The sequence below is a fragment of the Cervus elaphus genome, chromosome 2 (genome assembly GCF_910594005.1).
Source record: "Cervus elaphus chromosome 2, mCerEla1.1, whole genome shotgun sequence".
Lineage (NCBI taxonomy): Eukaryota > Metazoa > Chordata > Mammalia > Artiodactyla > Cervidae > Cervus > Cervus elaphus.
The window spans coordinates 1,593,201-1,613,254 of NC_057816.1; the positions used below are offsets into that span (position 1 = coordinate 1,593,201).

Here is a 20,054-nt window from a genome sequence, read left to right on the forward strand (position 1 = left end):
CAAGGCTGCAGGGACCTGGGCCCCACAGACTCCTGGAGCAGAGCCCCCGCCTGGTGGGGACAGGCCTGCCTTGGGAGCAGGACCTGCTGCTCCTGGGGGAGCAGGGGGGTGGGGGATTGGGGTGGCAGAGGCGACTGTGGGGGGCACGCGTGGAGGCCGCCCGGCGCCGCGGCTCTGCTGGTCGGGTACAGCAAGCCCTCCTGGGACCTGGGCTCAGACCGTCTGCCCCACGGCACGGAGAGTTAGGGCAGTCGGTGGTGGGGTGGAGGGTAGCGGGGGTCCGTGAGGAGACCAGGGTCCTGGGAAGGAGGGGCTATCAGCCAGTGGAGACCCCCGTCTCTGTTAGGAGCATCCCGGGCTGTCCTCTGCCTCACCCCTCAGGCCACATATTTCCAGAAAGAAATCATTCCCAACCCCGAGGCGCTCCACGGAGGCGGGTTTTTCCATCTGGGCTCTGCTGATGAGCTGATGAGCTCTTGTGGAGGAAAGGTCCTCGTGAGCTGCTTCCTTTGTCCAAGCCCACACGGGGCCCCTCGGGGGTGCCTGGGGGCTGCTGAGGGGAGAGGCCAGCTGGGCGCACACGGGGCCCCCCCACCCCATCCCCAGGCTGGGCCCCACCTGCCGGCACGGACTCCGGGGCTCGTGTGAGGGGGGTCTGAGTCCTGGGGCGGCCCCTCTGCCTCCGCCCAGGGCCCCTGGCACTCAGCGGGCTCCCCCAGCACGCCTCTGGCCCCCAGCCGGGCCCACCCGCCCGCCCTGCCGTCCCCGCGCCCGCAGCTTCTCCCCGCCCCTGGGCCTTGAGGCTCAGCAGGCTCCCCTCCCCACCCCGTGGCTCACACCTGGCCCCAGCTCGGCTCCCAGGGCTCGGTTCTCAGGAGCCCCTTCCCCAGGCCCCGCTCCTGGGCCCGCAGCCCTCCTCTCCTCCCAGCTCCCAGGCTCCCCCTCCTCCCCAGGCTGCAAGGACACGACACCCTCTCCCCTTCCCGGGCCCCAGCAGTGGCCTCGCCGTCTTCTCTGGTGACGGGTCTTGCAGTGGGGACTGTCATGGGCTGACCTGTGTCCCCCCGCCCCAATTCCCATGTTGGAGTCCTGACCTCCAGGACCTCAGACTGAGCCTGTGATTGGAGACGGGGGTCTTGACAGAGAGAACCCATTCAAGTGAGGGCCCTAAGGTGGGCTAATCCCCCAGGACAGGGGTCCTCACGGGAAGAGGAGGTCCACACCCAGGCATGCACGGAAGGACGACCCTCCACACGCCCAGGAGAGAGGCCTCAGGAGGACCAGCCCTGCCCATGCCTGGGTCTGGGGTTCCAGCCTCCAGGACTGGCAGGAAATAGAAGCCTGCAGGTGGCGTGGGTCTGTAGGACTTTGTAGGGACAGCCACGCAGACCTGCACAGTGACCTTCCTGCCTGCCTCGAGCCCCCCGTCATCTCTCAGCTGCCCTGCTGGGCGGCGAGTGGGAAAGTCCCCCTTTGCAGGCCTGTCACAGGCGCACCCGCCCTCAGAGGGCTTTGTGAGCCCACTCTGGGGTGACCAAGAGCACCCTCGGCCCCCAGAACCCCTCTGTGCTCTGATGCCCCGGTGGACCCCCGGCACAGTGCCCCCCGGCCTGCTCTCCGGTCTCACCCCGCCCCGGCGCTGACGCCTCGAGGCCCCTCCCCTGGGCACCTTGTGATGGCATTTCCGGGTCTGGACTGGGACCCCTGCAGGGTCCGTGCCCCTGGCGTTCAGATGAGGACCCCGAGGCCCAGGGCCAGTGGGGGAGCAGAGCCAGCCCGGGCGGGTGGGATGTTCCCCCGGCCTCACTGAGGAGCGGGCCCCGGCCCCCCAGGGTCAGGGGGGCAGAGCTCAGGATCCTATCTTGTCCCCTGGGCAGGAAGGCCGGCGCCTTCTCAGAGCGGATGGGAGTGGACAGTGGCTGCCTGTCGCATGTGAGGTAGGGGGCGTACGTGTCCCTTCTCGAAGAAGACTCGCGATGCACGGGCCGGGGTCTGCTTCCGTCACGGGTCTTCATGGTCCCCAGAGGCCCCGCCTTCCGGCCGGGCACCCTCCTCTGGGGAACTGCCCCCAGAATCCACTCCTGCAGGAGGACCTTTGGGGGTCTTCAAAGTCCATCCACCGCTGCCCCCCAGCAGCCACCCAGGCATGGGCGGGGGCCGCATACCCCCTCTCTGAGCAATCCCACCAGAGCTCCCTCCTGGCTTGGAGCTGCTGGGCCGGAGGGCCGGCCTTCAGCTGCCCCTCCTTGTCCCCCGGGGACTTTGCCCTGGGGCGCAGGCAGCTTGGACAGTTCCCCCCAGATGTGAGGCTCAGTGCCGTCTGGGACGTCTCCCTGGACGCAGTGCTGCTGGCCGTCACAGGGCAGCCAAGTCCTCCCCTCCCGGGCACTAGGTGCTCCTTGGGGCTCCTGCTGGGGTCCTGGGGGCTCGGGCCCGGTCCGGCCTGGGCTGAGCTGGCTCCACTGAGGCAGTGCTCAGGGTGCCTGCACTGGACACATCCTCCTGGGGCCTAGGGGCTCAGGATAGGGCTCGGGCATGGACCCCATCCTCAAGGGCCATGTGAGGTGAGGTGGGGAGGGGTCTTCTGCCCCTCCCTCAGGTCCTCTCACTCTCCGCAGGGCTCAGCGAGGTCCCATGGTGTGAGATACCCAGGGAGGGCCCCCAGAGAGGGCCCACTGCCCACCTGAGCATGCACGCTCACTTGCTAAGTCGTTTCCGACCTTTTTGTGACCCATGGACTGCATGCAGCCCTCCAGGCTCCTCTGTCCGTGGGACTTCCCAGGCAAGAATACTGGAGTGGGTTGCCATTTCCTTCTGCAGCTGTCCACCCATCAGGCCCTGAATGTACCAAGAAAAGAGGCCCCCAGGCCTGGAACCCCTGGACGAGCCTGGCCAGGCCTGGGCCCCTGGGATCAGAGAGTGGCCGTCCCTCCAGCTCCGTCTTCAGGGCTGGGTGCCGGGCAGCGCAGCTCTGCCCACAAGACCCCGTCCTGCCACTCAGCCCAGTCCCGGCCCTGGGCTGTGCAGCTGCCCCTGCTCTCTGGCCCAGCCCCGTCTCCACATGCCCTCTGCAGCGCGGCGGCTTGTGGTCCTGCTCCCCTTACGCCCAGCCCGGCCCTGGCTCTCCTCGGGGCCTTCCTCCTCTGGGGGCTTTAGGTGGGTGGCTGGGCGACAGCCAGCTTCACCCCTACCCCTCAGCCCTCTGCCACATGCCCCCACCCTCTGCCTTCTGCCCTGCCAGGGCCCAGGGCCCGGAGGTTGGCATCCGGGCAGGGCTGAGCAGGGGTCTTGGCAGCCAGGCCACCAGGGCCTGGAAACCGAGAAGGGAAACCAAGCAAACTCTGTCTCCCCATGTCTGTCTCCCTCCTTCTCCCTGGGCCCCCTCCCCTCCTTCTCATCATAAAGCAAGGAATTTACTTTGCTCTGCCATGCGCCTGGGGTTGCAAACAACCCCTCCAGACGACCAGCTGTGCGGGGCCCGGGTTATTTGAGGTGGGGGGTTGCTCAGGGAGGCCTCAATGTTTTCTTTTGCTTTTGCAGGAACAGGGCAGGGGCTGGCCAGGCCGCAGGGAGACCCTGCAGCTCCCCCACTGGGAGGGGGCCTCCACGTCCCCCACTGGGGCTGAGGCTACAGACAGGGCACTCGGGGTCCGTGACCTCTGCCCTCTGACATCTTTGAACTCAGGAGAACTTTGATGTCTTAACCGTGCAAGCCCACTGTCACAGTCTGGTGGGTTGAGCGTGGATGACCCCCCCGGGAGGAGGACGCTGTGCTGTTGCCCTTGCTGCAGCCCCCAGGTCCCCAGAAACGGGCCTCACAAGCACAGCCGCCCAGGGGCCATCTTGCCCAGACGGCCTGGAGCTTGACCGCCTACCTTCCTCACTCGGTGCCCCCAGATACACCTACCCAGGGCCCCCCCGCATTCCACCAGTCCTGTCTTCCTTGGCCTGTGGGCCGGCCGTCTCCCGGGATCTTCCCGGAGGGAGCCCTAGTGGCCTCTGCCCTCCAGCCCCAGGGCCAGGGTGGTAGGCGCCCCGAGCCCGCAGGCTGCCTCCGTGAGAGGAGCCCACGGGGGTCTCAGAGGTCCAGCCAGATGGGTGGAGTCCGCAGGGGAGGCAGGCTGGGGCCCAGTCATGGACGGGACCAAGCCGAGGCCTGCAGCTGGGAGGAGGTGAGACCCGCTAGGGGCCCCTCACCTCACCTGTGGCTCCAGGGAGCAGCGTCGCCCATGAGGCCAGGCTCCAGCCAGGGTTTGGTCCTGCCGGTGTCCGGAGCCCCTCTGAGTGGCAAGTGCAGGACACTGGGGGGACGCGGGCCCCCTCTGCCCTCTGCTGCCCCTCCCCGAGGCCAGGTCTCCTCTCGGCTCTGGCTGCCCTCAGCCCGGCCGCCTGGAGGCCCCACGACCTCACTCAGAGGGGAGGCTCAGAGCTTTGGCAGATGCCGCAGAGCGGCCTTCCTGGGTCCCCATCACTGCCTGTGGCCAGGACCGCCCTGGCCCCTTCGGAGCCCGGCCCTGCTCCCCCTGCCTGCGAGTCTGGGCCCTCTGCCCTTGTGCGGACACATTTCCAGGGTCTCCTCTGCACGCAGCCGACCAGCCCTGCTCTGCCTGCTGGGAACCCAATGGGCCCCTCCCTGCCCAGCACCGAGCCTTGGGCTCTGGTGGTCTGGGGAGTGAGGTGGGCAAGGGGCAGCCTCCCCAGAACGTGCCCTGGACCTGTACCCTGTAGACATGAGTGCTGCTCGTCTCTATACGGCAGACGAGGAGCCGGACGGTGGAGGGGTTTCAGCCTCAGACAGAGAGACGGGGAAGGGACCGTGGAGGTCAGCTGAGGGCACGGAGCGACAGTGCAGAGCCCCGAGTGGGAGGGGCCCCTGCCAAGACAGGGGGACACGGGGCGGACCCTGGGCAGAGCAGGCCGCACGAGGGTCTGAACGCGTCCAGCAGAGCGAGCCGGGCGGGCACGTCCTGGACTGGCCTCTCCCACCGCCCTTCCCACAGGGCTCCGGGCCCACAGCTCCCCCAGCCCAGCCCCCTGACCCCTGGGCCCTTGAGCAGAGGCAGGACAGCCCCTACGGGACGCCCCACCCAACCCTGCGCTGGGCCTCCAGGTCTTCCTGCGGCCCTGGGGCCAGCGGGTCACTCCCCACCGTGGCCGTCCCCTTGCTGACTGGACCTGACCCCTCCCTCCTCCAGCTTCGGCCGGGAGAGAGGGTGGTCAGCCTGTCCCACGCTCGGAGCCAGCAGGGCCGGTCCCTGGGGTGGAGTCCAGCATGGAGGCCCGCCGCCCTCTGCCCCGGGTCTGTCTTGGCCTGGGTCTCGGCCTCCCCATCTGTCCTTCCGCCCCAAGCCCAGAAGCACGGGGGTGCTAGCCTCGAGCAGGCCTGGGATCGCAGGATTGATTTTCCCATCGCTGTGCCCCTCCGACCCTCCTGTTGTGGCTTCTTCTTTGTCTTGGACATGCAGTATCGGTATTTCTGAGGTTCCGGCGTCCTCCTCTCAGTTGTTGAGCAGCGAGCTGCGATGCTGGAGTTCTCGCAGGAGAAGCTGGGTGCACGTCCTTCTCCTCCACTGTCTTGGCTTCTGTTGATCCAGGGCGCTAGTGTGGAGGGGAGGGGGCCCAGACTGCTTTTACACCCCTGGTGTGGGTTTAGGGTCCTCCCGAGACCTGGGGGCCCCAGCAAGGGCAGTTGCAGGGAGGTGAGACACCATGATTTGGGTGCCTGGGCGGCATGGAGCCCTGTGTGCTGGGAAGGAGGCTCAGAAGAGGGGGTCCCCTCAGGGTTCAAGCCCGGACTCAGGGTTTCTGGCCTTGGTGAAAGCTCAAACAGAGGGTGCTCTCCGGGGCCCTCATCCCCCTCCACCCAGCTTGGGTGAAGGTGCTCCGGGGAGCCTGACCTGCAGCTCGGCCACCCGACCCCCGTCCCTCAGCTACAAGGCTGAGGTGCATGGACCAAAGCTGCTGGGATTCTCACGACACCAGCCTTGCTGGCGGAGGTTCCACTGCGGTTGGGGCCTTCTCCCCCTGCCCTTTATATGACAATAAAAGGGGCTGTAAACCCTGTGTGTGTACAAAGTGCCCCTATAAATGGCTCCTGGTGATTAGGACATCTGCAGCAGTGCAGCCTGGGAGGGGCAAACACCCCGGGCCCAGGGGTGGCCACGGCCCCCACCCCCCCCCACAGCAGGCTCGGCCCTCGCCAAGACCGGCCCAGCTGGACCCGGAGCCCCCCAGGCCGGTGACCGACACAGAAGCGGCTGGGGGAGGAGGGAACGGGCTGCGCCTCGCCCAGGGCACCAGCCCCCGGGAGTGAGGTGGGCGGTGGCCTCTTCCATCCACGTGGCGTGTCCCTCAACCACGAGACTCGGCTTCCTCCTCCGACTCAGGGGCATCAGCTGTGGAGACGGGGACAGGCCTGCAGGAGCCTCACTCTGGGAGGCCCCCAGCCTTCACGTAGCCCCCAAGTACAGAAAGCAGTGGCCCTGAGCTCCCAGAAGCAGGCAAGCTGAGACGGGGAGGGGGTGCTGGGCGCAGGGCGACGGCCGGCGGTGGGAGACGGGAAGCTGGAAGCCTTGCGGGAGAGCTCCAGGGATTAAGCCTTGCCCGCCTGCCCCCGTCGGCTCTGACCTGGTCCATCTCATGGAAGCTGTCCTGGGAGGACAATTACCTTTTACAGTGAACTTCCTGCTGTGATTGCTCTGTACAGAGAGTGCAGGTGGACTCTCAGTGGGGCCTTGGGGGCTTGTGGTGGAGTGACAGGGGGAAGGGACCCCCAGCACCACCGCGGTGGAGCATTCTGGCCCTCAAAATTCTACCCAGGGCCGACGGCCTTCCTCCATGGTGTCAGATCTCCTGTCCTTGTCTGACCCAGAGCAAATGTTTTCCCTTTAATGAAATTCTTGGGAAGAACTGCCAGCTTCTGGTCTTCAGGAACATGGCCTCCCAGAGAACACGAGGTCCTGATGCATTCAGTAAAGACAGGATTGTGGCCGCAGGGCGCCTAAACTGCAGTGTTGGCCCATCACCCTGGTGTAAATAGTCCCATCGTGCTGGTTTCAAGATGCAGCAGGCATCACTGGACACAGAGAAGGGAGGAGAACTGGCCATCGTGAGGTCTTGAGCAGCCTCACACCCCTGTGTCCATGAACTTGGGAGGCTCCCCCTTGGTTCATCTCAGCCTCCCCTCTCCCACCCAGGAGGCTGGTCCTGACTGGGCCTCCTCCAAGCACCCAGCACCCGTCAGAGACAAAGAAGAGACCTGCTTGGCTGGACAGGGCCTGCAGAGAAGGGACGTCACATGGGATCCGGGTTCTTGATTTGTCAGCACCCTCCACTGCCTTGAGCATCCTGGGGACAGACACCCAAACCTCATGGCCAAGCAAGATTCTTAGGTGGTTGGGGGTTCTGGGTCTGCCCAGTCATGCCTGGGGACCCCCAAATGTGGCTTGGTTCATTTTAATCTGTCAAGACGTCAGCAGCCACATGTGGCTGGAGGGGCTCCTGCTGGTTGGTGCACACTCAAGCCATTCGTGTGAAGCCGTGTGCACACTCAAGTGGGTCTGTGCGTGTGTGCACTCACGCGCTTCCTTGGGAGGCGAGGCACAGGCCTGGAGAGCCAGCATCACAGGGGATGGGGATGGATGAGGGCCAACCCCCTACCATGAGCGGGGGCCCGGCTTCTGTGTGCCACCATCCTGAGCCGTGGTCCTCTGGCTGAGCCGTGGCCCTTGCCCGTCCTCTCCGGGGAGGAGGGACATTGCAGGGCCAGGACAGTGGAGGGTGGTGGGCTGTACTTTGGCGGGGTTGGGGGACGGGGCAGGGGGAGCGGGGGGTGGGCTCAGGCCAGGACTCAGCTGGGCGTCCCCAGCCTCACCTGGAGGCAAGGGGCTGTGTGAGGGCTCTCAGCACCCCCTCCCCATCCCGGCTTCTTGGCTTCCCCACGCTGATGGGCGGCTCGAGTGGCCGGGGTGCTGGGTCCTCCGTGGGGCCGCCTTCTCGCCCTGGCCCCGGTCCTCCCCTGGGACCCGTCCTGTGTGGGGGCCGGCCTGTTGTGAGCTCGGCTGCCCATGGGTCTCATGTGGTTTGCAAATGTAGCTCAGGCTCAGTCACATTTAACGGAGCAGGAGAGGACCATTTGTCCCGAAACCACCTGACTGGCCCCAGACCAAGCGCAGCAAACCATGGACATCAGTCTCTCCTCTTTTAAAGCACGTTTTCTCTTTTATTTATTTTTTTTTCAAAGAAAATAATTCCAGACCCCATTTTTCTTTATGTGCCTTCCGGGCAGGAGCCCCCCGCCCCAGGGTTGTGGAGCCCAGGCTGGGCTGCCAGCCCCAAGAGGCAGACGGGGCCTTCCTCCACCCCTGGGGCTGCCCCTCTTCCCAGGGGGCCAGTCTGGGGCCCTGAGCTGAGGTTGTGCTCCAGCAGCTGCTCCCGAGGGGCAGGGAGTCCGGGGGGCTAGATGCAGGACCCCACAAGTGAGGGTGTGTGGACAGGAAGGCCCTGGGGGCGCTGGGGAGCTGGTCTTGCTGGTTGACCAGCCGGTGACCAGGCTGCACAGAGGCCCGTTAGGGGCACGGGCTCCTCCAGGGGCTCACCTCCAGCGGACAGCGGGCACGGCCTCCAGCCCTGCACAAGGCTGGGTGTCTGCCTCCTCTCCTCTCTCGTCCTCCTGCCCCGGCCTCCCCACGTCCAGGCCTTCCTCCCTCTGACACCTGGCCCGTGTTCTCCAGGGTGCTCACGTTTCCTTTGGCCTTGGCGGCTCAAGTTTCCCACTGGATGGCATGAAGGATGGTCAAGGTCACATGTGTCTGCTTGGCCAAAGGAGAGAAATAAAAACTTCTCCCAGCTGTCAACCAGATCAGGGCAACCAGAAAATCAAGGATGTGTGTGTGAGGGTCTGGTCATGCCCCAGACCTACGGTCCTGCACCAGCTTCTTCCCCTCCCCCAGTGTGCACAGCTTCCTTCCCCTCCCCCCAAGTGTCTATAGACTCCTCCCCCTCCCCCAGTGTGCACAGCCTCCTCCCCTCCCCCAGTGTGCACAGCCTCCTCCCCTCCCCCAGTGTCTATAGACTCCTCCCCCTCCCCCAGTGTGCACAGCCTCCTCCCCTCCCCCATTGTGCACAGCCTCCTTCCCCTCCCCCCAGGTGTGCACAGCCTCCTTCCCCTCCCCCAGTGTGCACAGCCTCCTTCCCCTCCCCCCAGGTGTGCACAGCCTCCTCCCCTCCCCCATTGTGCACAGCCTCCTTCCCCTCCCCCATTGTGCACAGCCTCCTTCCCCTCCCCCCAGGTGTGCACAGCCTCCTTCCCCTCCCCCAGTGTGCACAGCCTCCTCCCCTCCCCCCAGGTGTGCACAGCCTCCTTCCCCTCCCCCAGGTGTGCACAGCCTCCTTCCCCTCCCCCCAGGTGTGCACAGCCTCCTCCCCTCCCCCAGTGTGTACAGGGGCCTTTGAGCCCAGAGCCACTGGCATCTCCTTTTACCCCAAAGGGCTCCATCACCCCAGACGCCCCCTCTTTAGCCAACAGATACATTTCTAGGGGCCAGTTCAGTGGGTGGTGGGGTTCCAGTGACTCTGAGGCCCTGCTTGCTCTGTGCATGCCCATCAGGGATCAAGGGTCTGTTCCACCCGCCCCTGTTGACCACCTTCCCCTGAGGGAGGGGTGGCAAGTCTGGTCACTCAAGAGGGCCTCGGGAGAGCCATGTGGGCAGAAAGCCTTGGCCTCCTGTGGACAGCTGGTCCAGAGCAACCTGAAGATACCTTGTCTGTGTGTCTGTGCAGTGTCTTCAAGGCTTTCCAAACTCCACCCCTTCTAGGCCTCCTGGGCCAGAAAGGCTGCCCCTGCACCTGCTTGCTGCCCAGATTCAGGTGTGAGAGAGTAGGCTCATCCCCACCAGTGGGGACCATCATCTCCCAGGGTAGGCACGACCCGGTCTTCTGCCTTCTGACCTAGCCTCCAGCTCCTGCCACCCAACTGGCACGAATAACCACGCCACCCATGGGGGTCCCACAAGAGACTCCTGGGAAAAGTCAGGCACCCCATTTTCCCATCCTCAATCAGTACTCTGACCCATGGCTTCTCGGGACCACCTTCCTATCCCCAGGTGGCTGTTGGGGCCCTGCCCTGGCCTGGCGTGGCTGTCCTGGTCAACATGGGTGGGACTCTAGCCACAAAGCCTGCAGCCCGGGCTGGGAGCCCAGTGGGCAGTTGGCCTTGAGAAGGTGCCCTGACTGGTGGGGAGGGCGGCTGTCACAGAGGGCTGGCCATGGGGACCAGGGGCACATTTGCAGGGAGAGGGTGGTCCTTGCAGAATGCCCGCTGCGCAGCCGGCCCAGGGGATAGTGAGAAGAGGACAGGGCAGAGCTGGGCCTTGGGCATGGGTAGACACCGGCGGGGGGCTAGCCAGGGCGGGGGGCACATGGACGGGTACGGAGAGGGGTCCTCATGGGCAGGGGGCTCCCGGGGGAGGGGCCATGACAGGCTCAGAAAGGGCAGTGTGGGTGCTCAGTGCTGGCACCTGCATGCCAGGGGCCCAGAGGGGCCAGTCCCTCCCCGAACTTGACCAATAGGGAAACCGAGGCCCGAGAGGGAGGGCATTTGCCTGCAGCCACAGAGACGTGCGGAGCACACAGCGAGGCCCCTGCTCTGGGCGCGCTCCCCGAGACCAGCCGGCCTCTGCTTCTCCCCAGCGGGGTCTCCGAGCGAGTGGGCAGTGACTCTGGGGCCCCCCCGACCTCAGCAGCAGGACAGCTGGGCGCGACCCGCCGGGCGTGCCGGGAAGTGCCCTCCCAAGGAGTCAAGCTGTGCAGAGCAGGCTCCGGGTCACTCGCCCCGAGCAAGGAAAGCAAACACGGGAAACGGGAAGCAGTTGAAAGTGAGAAGCGTCAGCAAGTGAGAGCTGGCGAGGCCGGGGCCTCCAGGAGCGGCATCGCGCGCAGAGCGTGGCCTGCCGCGGGGCGTCCTTTCTGCCGTCTGCAGCTGCTCCTTGCGGCCCCCGGCCCGGGGTCTCCCCCGGCCCACCGCCTTGCTCCCACCCCGGCCCTGGGCCAGCCTGCCTGGCCTGCCCTGGGAGGCCCCCGCTGTCTGTGTGGGAAGAGGAGGCAGGACCCCCCACCCCAGCTGCTGACCTGGGGGGCTCCCGGCCTGCCCACAGATCCCTGGCAGCAGGGAGACAAAGGCTGAGGGACAGCCAGGACACGTGGCAGGAGGGACACTCCCAGTGCCCAAGCCTTGCGCTGGGGCGGCCAGCCCCCGTGCCCAGGAGTCCCCGAGGGCCACTTCAGGGCACAGCCATTCCCAGCCTGGCAGCTCTTTTCCCAGAGAGGCAGGGATGTGGGCCCTGGGGCCAGCTGAGACCCCAGAAAGGGCACGAGCGGCTCGGAGACCCCAGGAAACACGGGAGGCAGTGCCAGCTCAGGGTCCCCCCGCCCACTCCGCCCCCTCCTCCTGCACCCTGCCTGCTGGCCCTAGCTTTCAGGGCCAGGAGGGTAGGGGCTGGTGCTCACGGACAGGACAGGGTGGTCTCAGCTGTGTGGTGCCCAGGATGACGTGGGACCCAATGGGGTGCTAGGGCCTGCGCCCTTTGTCCACAAGGCCCGGCTGGCTGAGGGCCTGGGGCTCCTCTCCCTGCAAAGCCTGGGAGTCCAGGCTTCTGCCCTGCTAAGCCAGGACCACCGAGCGCTCCTCTGATGCTGGGGAGCCAGAGGGGCCGCTGGGAGAGCGGTGGGCTCTGGCCAGCCTGGGCCTGGAAGGTTCACAGCCCCAGCCTCACCTCAAGCCCTGTCCTCAGCAGGGGACGGCCTCACGGTCCCTCCCTGCCAGCTGTCCCCTCTGGTCTCTGCCTCCTGCGAGTGGCAGCCCTGGCCCGCCCCCAGACCCCTGCTGACCCTGCTGGGTGCGGGGCCTTCTCTGGGCCTGTGCCCCACAGCGCCCCCCAGCCCTCCGCGGGCAGGCCGGTCAGCACGGGCACTGCACAGGCCCGCAGGCCACAGACGGCGGCAGCTTCAGAGCCACTCTCCATCCTCTTCCCAATGGGGAGGGCAGCGGGGACGCCCACCCCACAGGCGCCAGCCAGAAGCCCCGAGTCCCCGGGATGGACAGCAGGGGCCAGGCAGAGGGGTCACCTCGGGCCCTGTCCTTCCGCTCAGGGGCTCCCAGGCTCCAGTTCTGGAAGTTTCACGGCCCTCTTCTCACCGCCCCGTCAATCTCGGGTTCTGGGAAGGTGTGGGGCCTCGGCCCCTTCTGAGGGCTCGCAGGCTGAGGGGTGGGCAGGACGCCTGCAGGCTCGGTGGCCCTGCCTTCTCCCTGCCCCACCAGACCTTAGTACCCCAGCCCCCTCGTGGCCCCTGGGCCTTTGGGGCAGCCCATGGGGAAGGCCTGGCTCTGGGGCTGGGCTCAACGATCTCGGGGACAGTCAGATCCACCATCGGGGACAGTCAGATCCACCCTGTTTGGCAAATTAGCAGGGCGAGGGGCGGGTGCAGGTTCAGGCCGAGCTACAGAGCATCGTAGAAGGACCGGGGGAGGCATGGCCTCCCCCCGCCTGCCTGGGACCCTGGGGCGGGGCGACATCCCCATCCTGAAGGCAGGGCAGGCGAGCCGCACAGGGCTCCTCGCTGAGCGCATGGCCAGGCTGCGGGACAGAGCGTGACCCTCTGCCCGTCCCCCCGTCTCCTGTCCTCGTCTGCCTTCTGCGCCCAGGGAGCCAGCACGAGCCCGAGCGGGCCAGCCCGTGTGGTCAGGGCAGGTGCAGCCGCAGAGGGCGGGCATGAGCGCCTCGCCCAGAGGGCAGTGGGGGGCGGGACAAGCGCTGTGGATGGCGTCAACCCGGCCGGGGTCCTGGGAGCACCCAGCGCGCTGGGCTCGCTCTGAGGGCCGGGGCCTCCGGGGACACCCCCTGGACAGGGCTTCCAGGTTGAACATGCTTGTCGGCGGCCTGTTTTCCATCCATGCAAGTGTGCAGATGTGGCCAAAGCCCTCCTGCCCGGGGCCAGGGAGTTGGCACAGGCACCCGCCAGGCAGCCCAGAGCACGGGGCCCCAGAGGCAGGGTACCCAGGCCCTGGCCTGAGCCCCCGAAAACTGAGCCAGGGCCGCCCTGCCACTTCTGGGGTGGGGCTCCTGCAGAGTCTCAGCGTGGCACTAGCCCCCGGCCCCTGGCCCCCACACTGGCCAGGCCTGACCCGGGCATTGGGCACCGGGGCCCTCGCCCTCCCCGAGCCAGCAGGCCTCCCGCTTGGTGCGGTGGGTGGGGCGTGGGGGTGGTGCACAGCGGCGCCCAGGTTTTCTGCTTGGCCTGTGGGGTCCAGCACTTTCTCCGGGACTGCACGCCTGAGAGCTGGGGTGGGAAGCGTCCCCGTTAACCGGAGGCTTCAGCTGGGGTGCTTACAGCTTGGGAGACTGTACTGGGGGGTGTCAGGGGTGCTGCACACTCAGGGCCCGTCAGGCGGGACTGCCGCCGGGTTCACGGGCCTCCTGTTCAGGACCCGTGGTGGCTCTGCCCACGGGGAGCGTGCGGTCTCCCTGGGTGGAGGCCAGGCCGGCTGGCCGGGACGCCCAAGGACAGCACAGCACCGGGCGGCGGCGTGCGCACCCTTCCTGGGGCGCCAGGCATGGTTTGGGGGCCAGCGTTCCCCAGCCTCGGTTCTGTGGCCACCATTGCTGTCGACAAGGCCAGGAGAGCTGGCCTGGAGTCTCGGGCAGGAAGGGCTGAGAGCAGTGACCGCCGAGCCTGGAGGTTTGATCCTGGCCCAGCACAGCCAGGCTGGGCCTCCAGGCTGAGGCCGCTGGGGTCTCCCGGCCCTAGGTCCTCCTCACGTGCCCTAATCCTCCCCCAAACCCTCCCACGAGGGCCCCCCTGCCCTTCTGTTAGGTCTGGGGGCTGATGCTCCATCGAGGGGGTGCGGGGCTGTGGGAAAGGGGCTTTTTGGAGCCCTATTTCAAGAGCTGATGGAGGGTCCTGGGGGCCTTCAGCAGGGGACAAGCAGCTGCCAGGGTCCCAGTGCTTGCCCCAAGCAGGTGAGACCGGGGCTGGGTGGGGGTGTGGGCAGAAGTCAGGCCAGTTGGGCCCCAGGGTGTGGCTTTCAGTGGGGACAGACCCTTCCCTAGGAGTCTGGCCCTGGGGGCCCCAGGGAAACCCACAACTTCAGCCTCCATCCGTCCAGAGGTCCCCTCCGACTGAGGGGCAGAGTCAGCCCTGGGCCAGCCCGTGGGCTGAGCTTGGGGACCTCTCCCCAGCACCCGCCTGGAGCCCAGGAGCGTGCGGTGCCCACCGGGAAGCGGCCGCCCTGCCAAGGGTGCCCGGTCGGAGCATCTCTGAAACGGCCCGCTGTCTGCTGGAAGCCCCCAGATGGGGCGCACCGCTGGCATCCCCAAGGCACCCCTGAAACGCTGCCTCAATTAGGCGTCACTGAAATGCTCCTGAGAGGGGCCATGGCGGGCGGGGGGCAGGGGTCCTTCTGTGAAGTGGCTCATCTCGGGGTGCCCATGTGCTGTGGGCACGGGTAGGGGTCACCTGCCAAGACTTCTCAGAGTGGCCACCCAGGCTCTCGGCACACCGCAGGGCCGGGGGAGTGGTGTTGGGTGGGTCTGGGGGGGCCTTGGTTTGGACAGAAGGGTCAGAGAGCCTTCTGGAGCCGAGAAGCTGGAGCCGCCAGCAGCAGAGCGTGGGTTGGGGGCAGGAGCCTGGCCCGGGGCGCTGACCGCGGAGCTGCAGCCATGATGAATGGCTTCCCTGGAGCCAGGCAGCTCTGCCAGATCCCTCAGCCTCGGGGTGCCGTCTCACTGCCCTTGAGGCCCCGGGGCCCTGGCACAGGACGCTTGTGCAGGCCTTGGTTTCCCGGGCGCTGCTCCCAGGGGGGACTGTACATGTGGGGCTGGCTCTGGGGGACAAGGGGAGTCCTGCAGGCCCTGCCAGCCCGGGGCAGGCGGCTCAGTGTCCAGCGGGAGGGCACAGCCTGGGAGCCCTGGGGACCGTGGGACCCACGCCCGGTCTGAGCGTGGAGGTGCGGCCTCCTCCCGGGCTGAGCATCCCAGCCCCGTGGACCCAGCAGCGGGCAGGGGCTCCTGGGTGCCTATGGAAGGAGGCCCAGGGAGGGGGCCCGGGCACGTCAGACACATTCCTCTCCCAGCTCGGGCCTCAAAGCCTGCAGGACGGGGGTAGGGGGAGAGGCAGGGCGCCTGGGGGCTGCTCTGTCCCTGGGGGCTTCCTGCCCACTCACAGCCCCTCAACAAGTGACTCCCATCCCTGGCAAGCTTCGGGGGTGGGGGTGGGGTCCCTGCCCAACCAGGCTCACCCTCCCGTGCCTGGAAAGCAGCGCATCACAGCCAAGCTCTCTGGGGCAGACTCCACACCTCCCGCTTGTTTAGGGAAGGAGACCCCCACTGGTCTGTCCTCCAGGAAGCCTCCTGGATCCTCTGTTCCTGGGAGACCCACCCACTCACCCACCCCCGCCCCGTGCATGCCTCTGCCACCCAGCAGAAGCCAAAGCCCCAGATGTCGTGGTTCCCACTGCTGGAGGGGCCAGTCCCCAGGAGGACCCATGAGCCCTGGGGAAGCTGAAGCCAGGGGTGGGCCTTCTGTGTTGGGCAGCTGTGAAGCCCCCTGTAGTAGGGGCTTGCTGGTCTACAAGGATCCATGGTTTGGACTCTGAGACAGTTCCCCCTACGCGGGGCCTTTGCCGGCTAGAGAGGAAAGAAACTCCTTTCTCCTGGGCGATGCTGAGTTTGGGTAGGCCAGCCGCCTGCGTCCTTGGCTCCCTGGGACCCTGGGTTCCTGGCGGGGAGGATGCGGGTTGGTCTGGCCTGGGAGCCTCCCAGAGCGCCAGGCCTCCGGCTCTGTCTAATTGCTCTTTCTAAGAAATCCCTCAAAGCCTTTTGCAGGGAGAAAAGGCCAGAGGAGTGGCCTGGCCTCTTCCAAGTGGCCGTGGGGAGCGGTGGTCATAGGGACAGCAGCGGCAACATCAACTCAGAGCCAGACCCAGAAATGACTCCCCAGAGGCAGTCCTCAGGGTCCCCAGGCCAGCCCTCAGCTCGGGACCCCAAACTCCACTCTGCCCCCTCCTCCTCGCCCCGCTCTTGCTGCACACCACCCCACCCGGGCCAGGCGGGGCCACAGGCCTGCGGAAGTAGGGGTGGGGGAGACAGAGCATGCCCACCAGCCACCTGGGGGCCACGCTCGGGGGCTGCCTGTGGGACCAGAGGGGACCACGAGTGGGCCTGAGCGGAGCCCCACAAGCCTGTCTGGGAACACAGGGCCTGGAGTGTCAGGACACCACCCAGGGCCAGGAACGCAGGGCTAGAGCCAGAACCTCTGGGAGCCCAGAAAGCTGAGAGGGGCCCCCTCCGGGGCCACATTCTGTGCCCCTGGCCTGGACACCAGCTGGGTGAGCGGTGTCCGGACTCAAGCATGCCGTGTGGACTTGCCCTCCTGCTGACCCCCCAGAGGCCCCCTCCTCCCCCTCCTCCCCTCCCCTCCTCCCCCTCCTCCTTCTCCCCTTCCTCCCCTCTCTCCTCCCCCCTCCTCTCTCTACAGCCTATACATTCTGGTCACCCCCTCCCCCCACCTTAACGCGGGCAGTCTGCACACGGGCCTCCACTGCCCAACCCAAACGCTGGCCACCCAGAGTCCCACTGCTTCCAGCGAAGGGACTCAGGTCCCCACTGTTGGGGACTGGCTGATGGGAGGACCCACTGCTTTCTCTGCGTAGGGGGTGGTTCCACAGATACTCCTGTGTCAGGCCAGTGGGGAGCCTGGAGCCCATCTAGGACTCTCCTCTGGGCAGACCCAGGGCTGCCAGGAGGAGACTTATGGCCCCGGGCAGCTCGGTGGGGCTCCCAGGCCTCTCAGACTCAGGCTAGAGGTGCCCACCCACCGGTGGCAGGCGAGGCCAGGCCCACACCCAGGAGACGCCCACAGCCAAAGCCTCGACCCAGGAAGCCGGGGGGAGGGAAGCAGGTGGGGGCGGAGGACCCAGGCCACCACCAGCCACGCTGGCTCCAGGGCGGCAGGAAGAGCGGCTGCTGCAACTGCAAGAGGGTCCCGTGCCCCCCGCAGATGGACTGTGCCGGCCGGCGGGGCCACAGGCCATCGGGGGGCCGTCAGCACCGTGCTCCCCACTGTCGTTCATCCTGCTGGGGTGGCCGCCTCTCTGGGGATACCCCCACCATACCCCAGCCCAGGCTCCACCCCAGCCCCGCTCTGCGGTGGGCTCCACGACCCAGCAGGGCCCATCTCCCTGCACCCCCCACTCCCTCCTGACCGCCCCCATCTATGCGGCCCCAGGAAGGCTGTCCCTGGTCCACGACGCCAGCTGTTTCTCAAGGATAGGTATTTCCGACCCGGCCCGGCCCGCAGAGGCCTTTTCGGGGGCCGCTTCCCCTTCCTTGCTAATCCTGTTTCCTGTGTTTATCCCGCTGGGCCCAGAAGGAAGCCGCCTCGGAGGCCATGGGAGGGACAGTCCCGTAGGGTCCCGGGCCATGGGGAGGGGCTGGCATGGGTCCCATCGGGGGTCTCCGGGCAGGGCTGGTGGGCCAGGAGGGGTGTTGGTCTGTGGACACGCTGAGAAGGGGCAGGAGATGAGGGGCAGGGCAGAACAGCAGGGAGAGCCTGCCCCCCACCCCAGGGAGGAGGGACCGAGGATGGGGGGTGGGGGGGGGAGGGTGCCGCAGGCCGGGCGAGGAGAGCGGCCGGCCCTGCCCGGGGTCTGGGGGTGCCCGCCGGAGCGGTGGGTGGCCAGCCGGGTGCGAGGGCTCCGGCCGAGATGGGAGCAGTCTGGTTACCGTTCCCGGGCTGGCCACCCTGGTGCCTGAACTTCAGGGTCTCCGGCCTGAGTGGCACCTGAGTCCCCAGAGTTTGCGCAGTCCCCCGACCCCAGAGCTGCAGAATCCACGCAGGACAGACATGAGGCAGGAGCTGGGGGCTCTCGTGGTCCCAGCGGGGGACCCAGTCCCAAGCCCGCCTGTGGGGAAGGCTTTCCTGTTCCCCGTTACAGCAGCAGAGACATCCTGGGGGTGGGTGCTCCAGGCCACTCAGGGCGAGTGAGGGTCTTGTCCCCGGTGGGGGATGCAATCATGTCTGATGGAGGAGGTAACTCCACTCAGAAGGCATCTGGACCCTTTACCTGCTCCAGGATCCAGGGTCGCCAGAAGGAGCGTCAGGGCCTGAGGACCCTGCAGCCCTGGGCAGGCAGATCCCTGGGGGCCATCCCGCCCAGGTGGGGGCCCTCCTTACTAGGGCTCAAGCTCAAGACTGGCGGGTCCATGCCAGGCCACAGCCCCTGGGGATGCCGCCTCCCCAAGCAGAGGCCAAAGGGCCGGGATCCTAGGACAGGCTGGGGTCCTCGGACAGATAATGCTGCATCATTGTCCAGCTGAAGCCCTCAGCAGTGGCAACCTTGGCCTGGAAAAGCAGGTCTGCCAGCAAAGTGGCCAGGGCGCCGGGGCCCAGCAGGGAGGCTGAGCTCCAGGAGGGCGCAGCCGGCCCGCCCGGAGGACGCGGCAAAGCCCGAGCTGCGGCTGCACGAGGCTGGCCCAGCTCTGCGACACGGCCCTGGAGGGGTGTGTGGGTGGGGGTACCCTGCTTCCTCCCGGTACTAACGTCCAGAGGGGGACATGGATCCTGTGACCCCCAAGGAGGTCCCAGGGACACGCTGCGGCTGCCGGGAAGGCCACGCGGGCCATCCCAACCCCATGCATGCGCGCTAAGCCTCTGCAGTCGCGTCCGCCTCCGTGACCCCCTGGACTGCAGCCCGCCAGGCTCCTCTGCGCCTGGGGTTCTCCAGACAAGAATACTGGAGCGGGCTGCTGTCCGCTTCTCCAGGGGATCTTCCCGACCCGGCGATCGAACCCGCGTCTCTGACATCTCCTGCGCTGGCAGGCGGGTCCTTTACTGCCGCGCCACCTGGGGACCCCACAGACAGGCGGACGGCAGGCCACCCCAAGGGCGACGGTGGGGTCCAGGTACCCTTCTCTGAGGCGACGCGGAGCTGACCCCTGGGCCGTGCCCAGAAGCTGGGCGTGGGGGGCTGTGCACCCACAGAAGTCTCTGCCATGGGGGCGGGCATCTCGGGAGGCAAACCCTTGCCCCTCGGTTGGCCAGAGAGAGGGCAGGGTGGAGACACCATCAGCCCAGGAGTGGATCCTGAGTGTCTGGGCGGGCGGGCCACGGCAAGGCCCTGGAGGTGGGCCGGCAGAGTCCCAATCCTGCGTCCTGGGGCCCTGGGGGGCTGGGGAGTCCACAGCCACTGCCTGTGCGGACCCTGGCTCTGCAGCTGGATCATAGGCCGTCAGGGCAGGTCGGAGCCCCTGGGGAAGCCCCTGGGTGCTTCTGAGCGCGTGGCCGGGACACCCTCTGCTGCGGCCCGCCAGGGGGGACTGCTCCAGTCATCCGCCCCCTTCCTGTGCCAGGAGGTGGGAGGAGGGGCCCAGCCAGGGAGGGAGGCATGGAAGGACCCCGCCGAGCAGACCTCGCCCACCAGCCGAGGAGGAGGGACCCTGGGCTGCCTGGGAGACGCCGAGACGAAGAGGCCACCAGCACCAGAGTGACCAGCATGAGCTGGCCGGGGTGGTGGGGGGTGGCGGAGCACGGCTGGGCTTGGGGGGCGGGGAGGGGGGGGCGCAGAGCCCCTCTCCTGGGAAGGCATGTGGCTTCCATCAACCCCAGCCTTGCGGGGTCAGCCGACGGAGGCAGGGGGCTTCAGGATTTCCCCTCACCCCTCTCGAGGGACTCTGACACGCCCCCCGCCAGAGTCCGGGGTTCCCGCCTGCCTGGAAACTCCCCTCCACTAGACCCATCTCCAGCCTCCCCCCAAGCACAGTCTGATCTGAAGGGGGCTCCATGGGGATGAGGGAAGCCCCTCCTCTGTGCTGAGACCCCCCTAGAAGGGAGGGGCTGCTACACTCCCGGTTCGCACCGTGGGGGACTGTGTGTCCTGCGGACCCTGGCCCTGAGGGCGGTAGACGTGTGTGACCAGCACCCGTCCTCCCGCCCCCGGACAGTGTCCTCCTCTGGTTCCTCAGGGCCCCTGCCAGCAGCTCACGGGGCCTGGGGTGTCCGTG

General features: G+C 67.2%; 1 protein-coding gene across 1 annotated transcript; it reads left to right on the forward strand.

The window, feature by feature from the left end:
* The first annotated feature begins 12,920 nt into the window (after positions 1–12,920).
* On the forward strand, positions 12,921–19,541 carry LOC122677300 (collagen alpha-1(I) chain-like). Its single transcript, XM_043877266.1, has 10 exons — positions 12,921–13,236; positions 13,481–13,612; positions 13,870–14,015; positions 14,235–14,500; positions 14,812–15,001; positions 15,856–16,123; positions 16,999–17,459; positions 17,815–18,008; positions 18,128–18,211; positions 19,268–19,541. The coding sequence occupies exons 1-10, from the start codon at positions 12,921–12,923 to the stop codon at positions 19,539–19,541; spliced, it is 2,331 nt and encodes a 776-aa protein (XP_043733201.1).
* Positions 19,542–20,054: the final 513 nt, after the last annotated feature.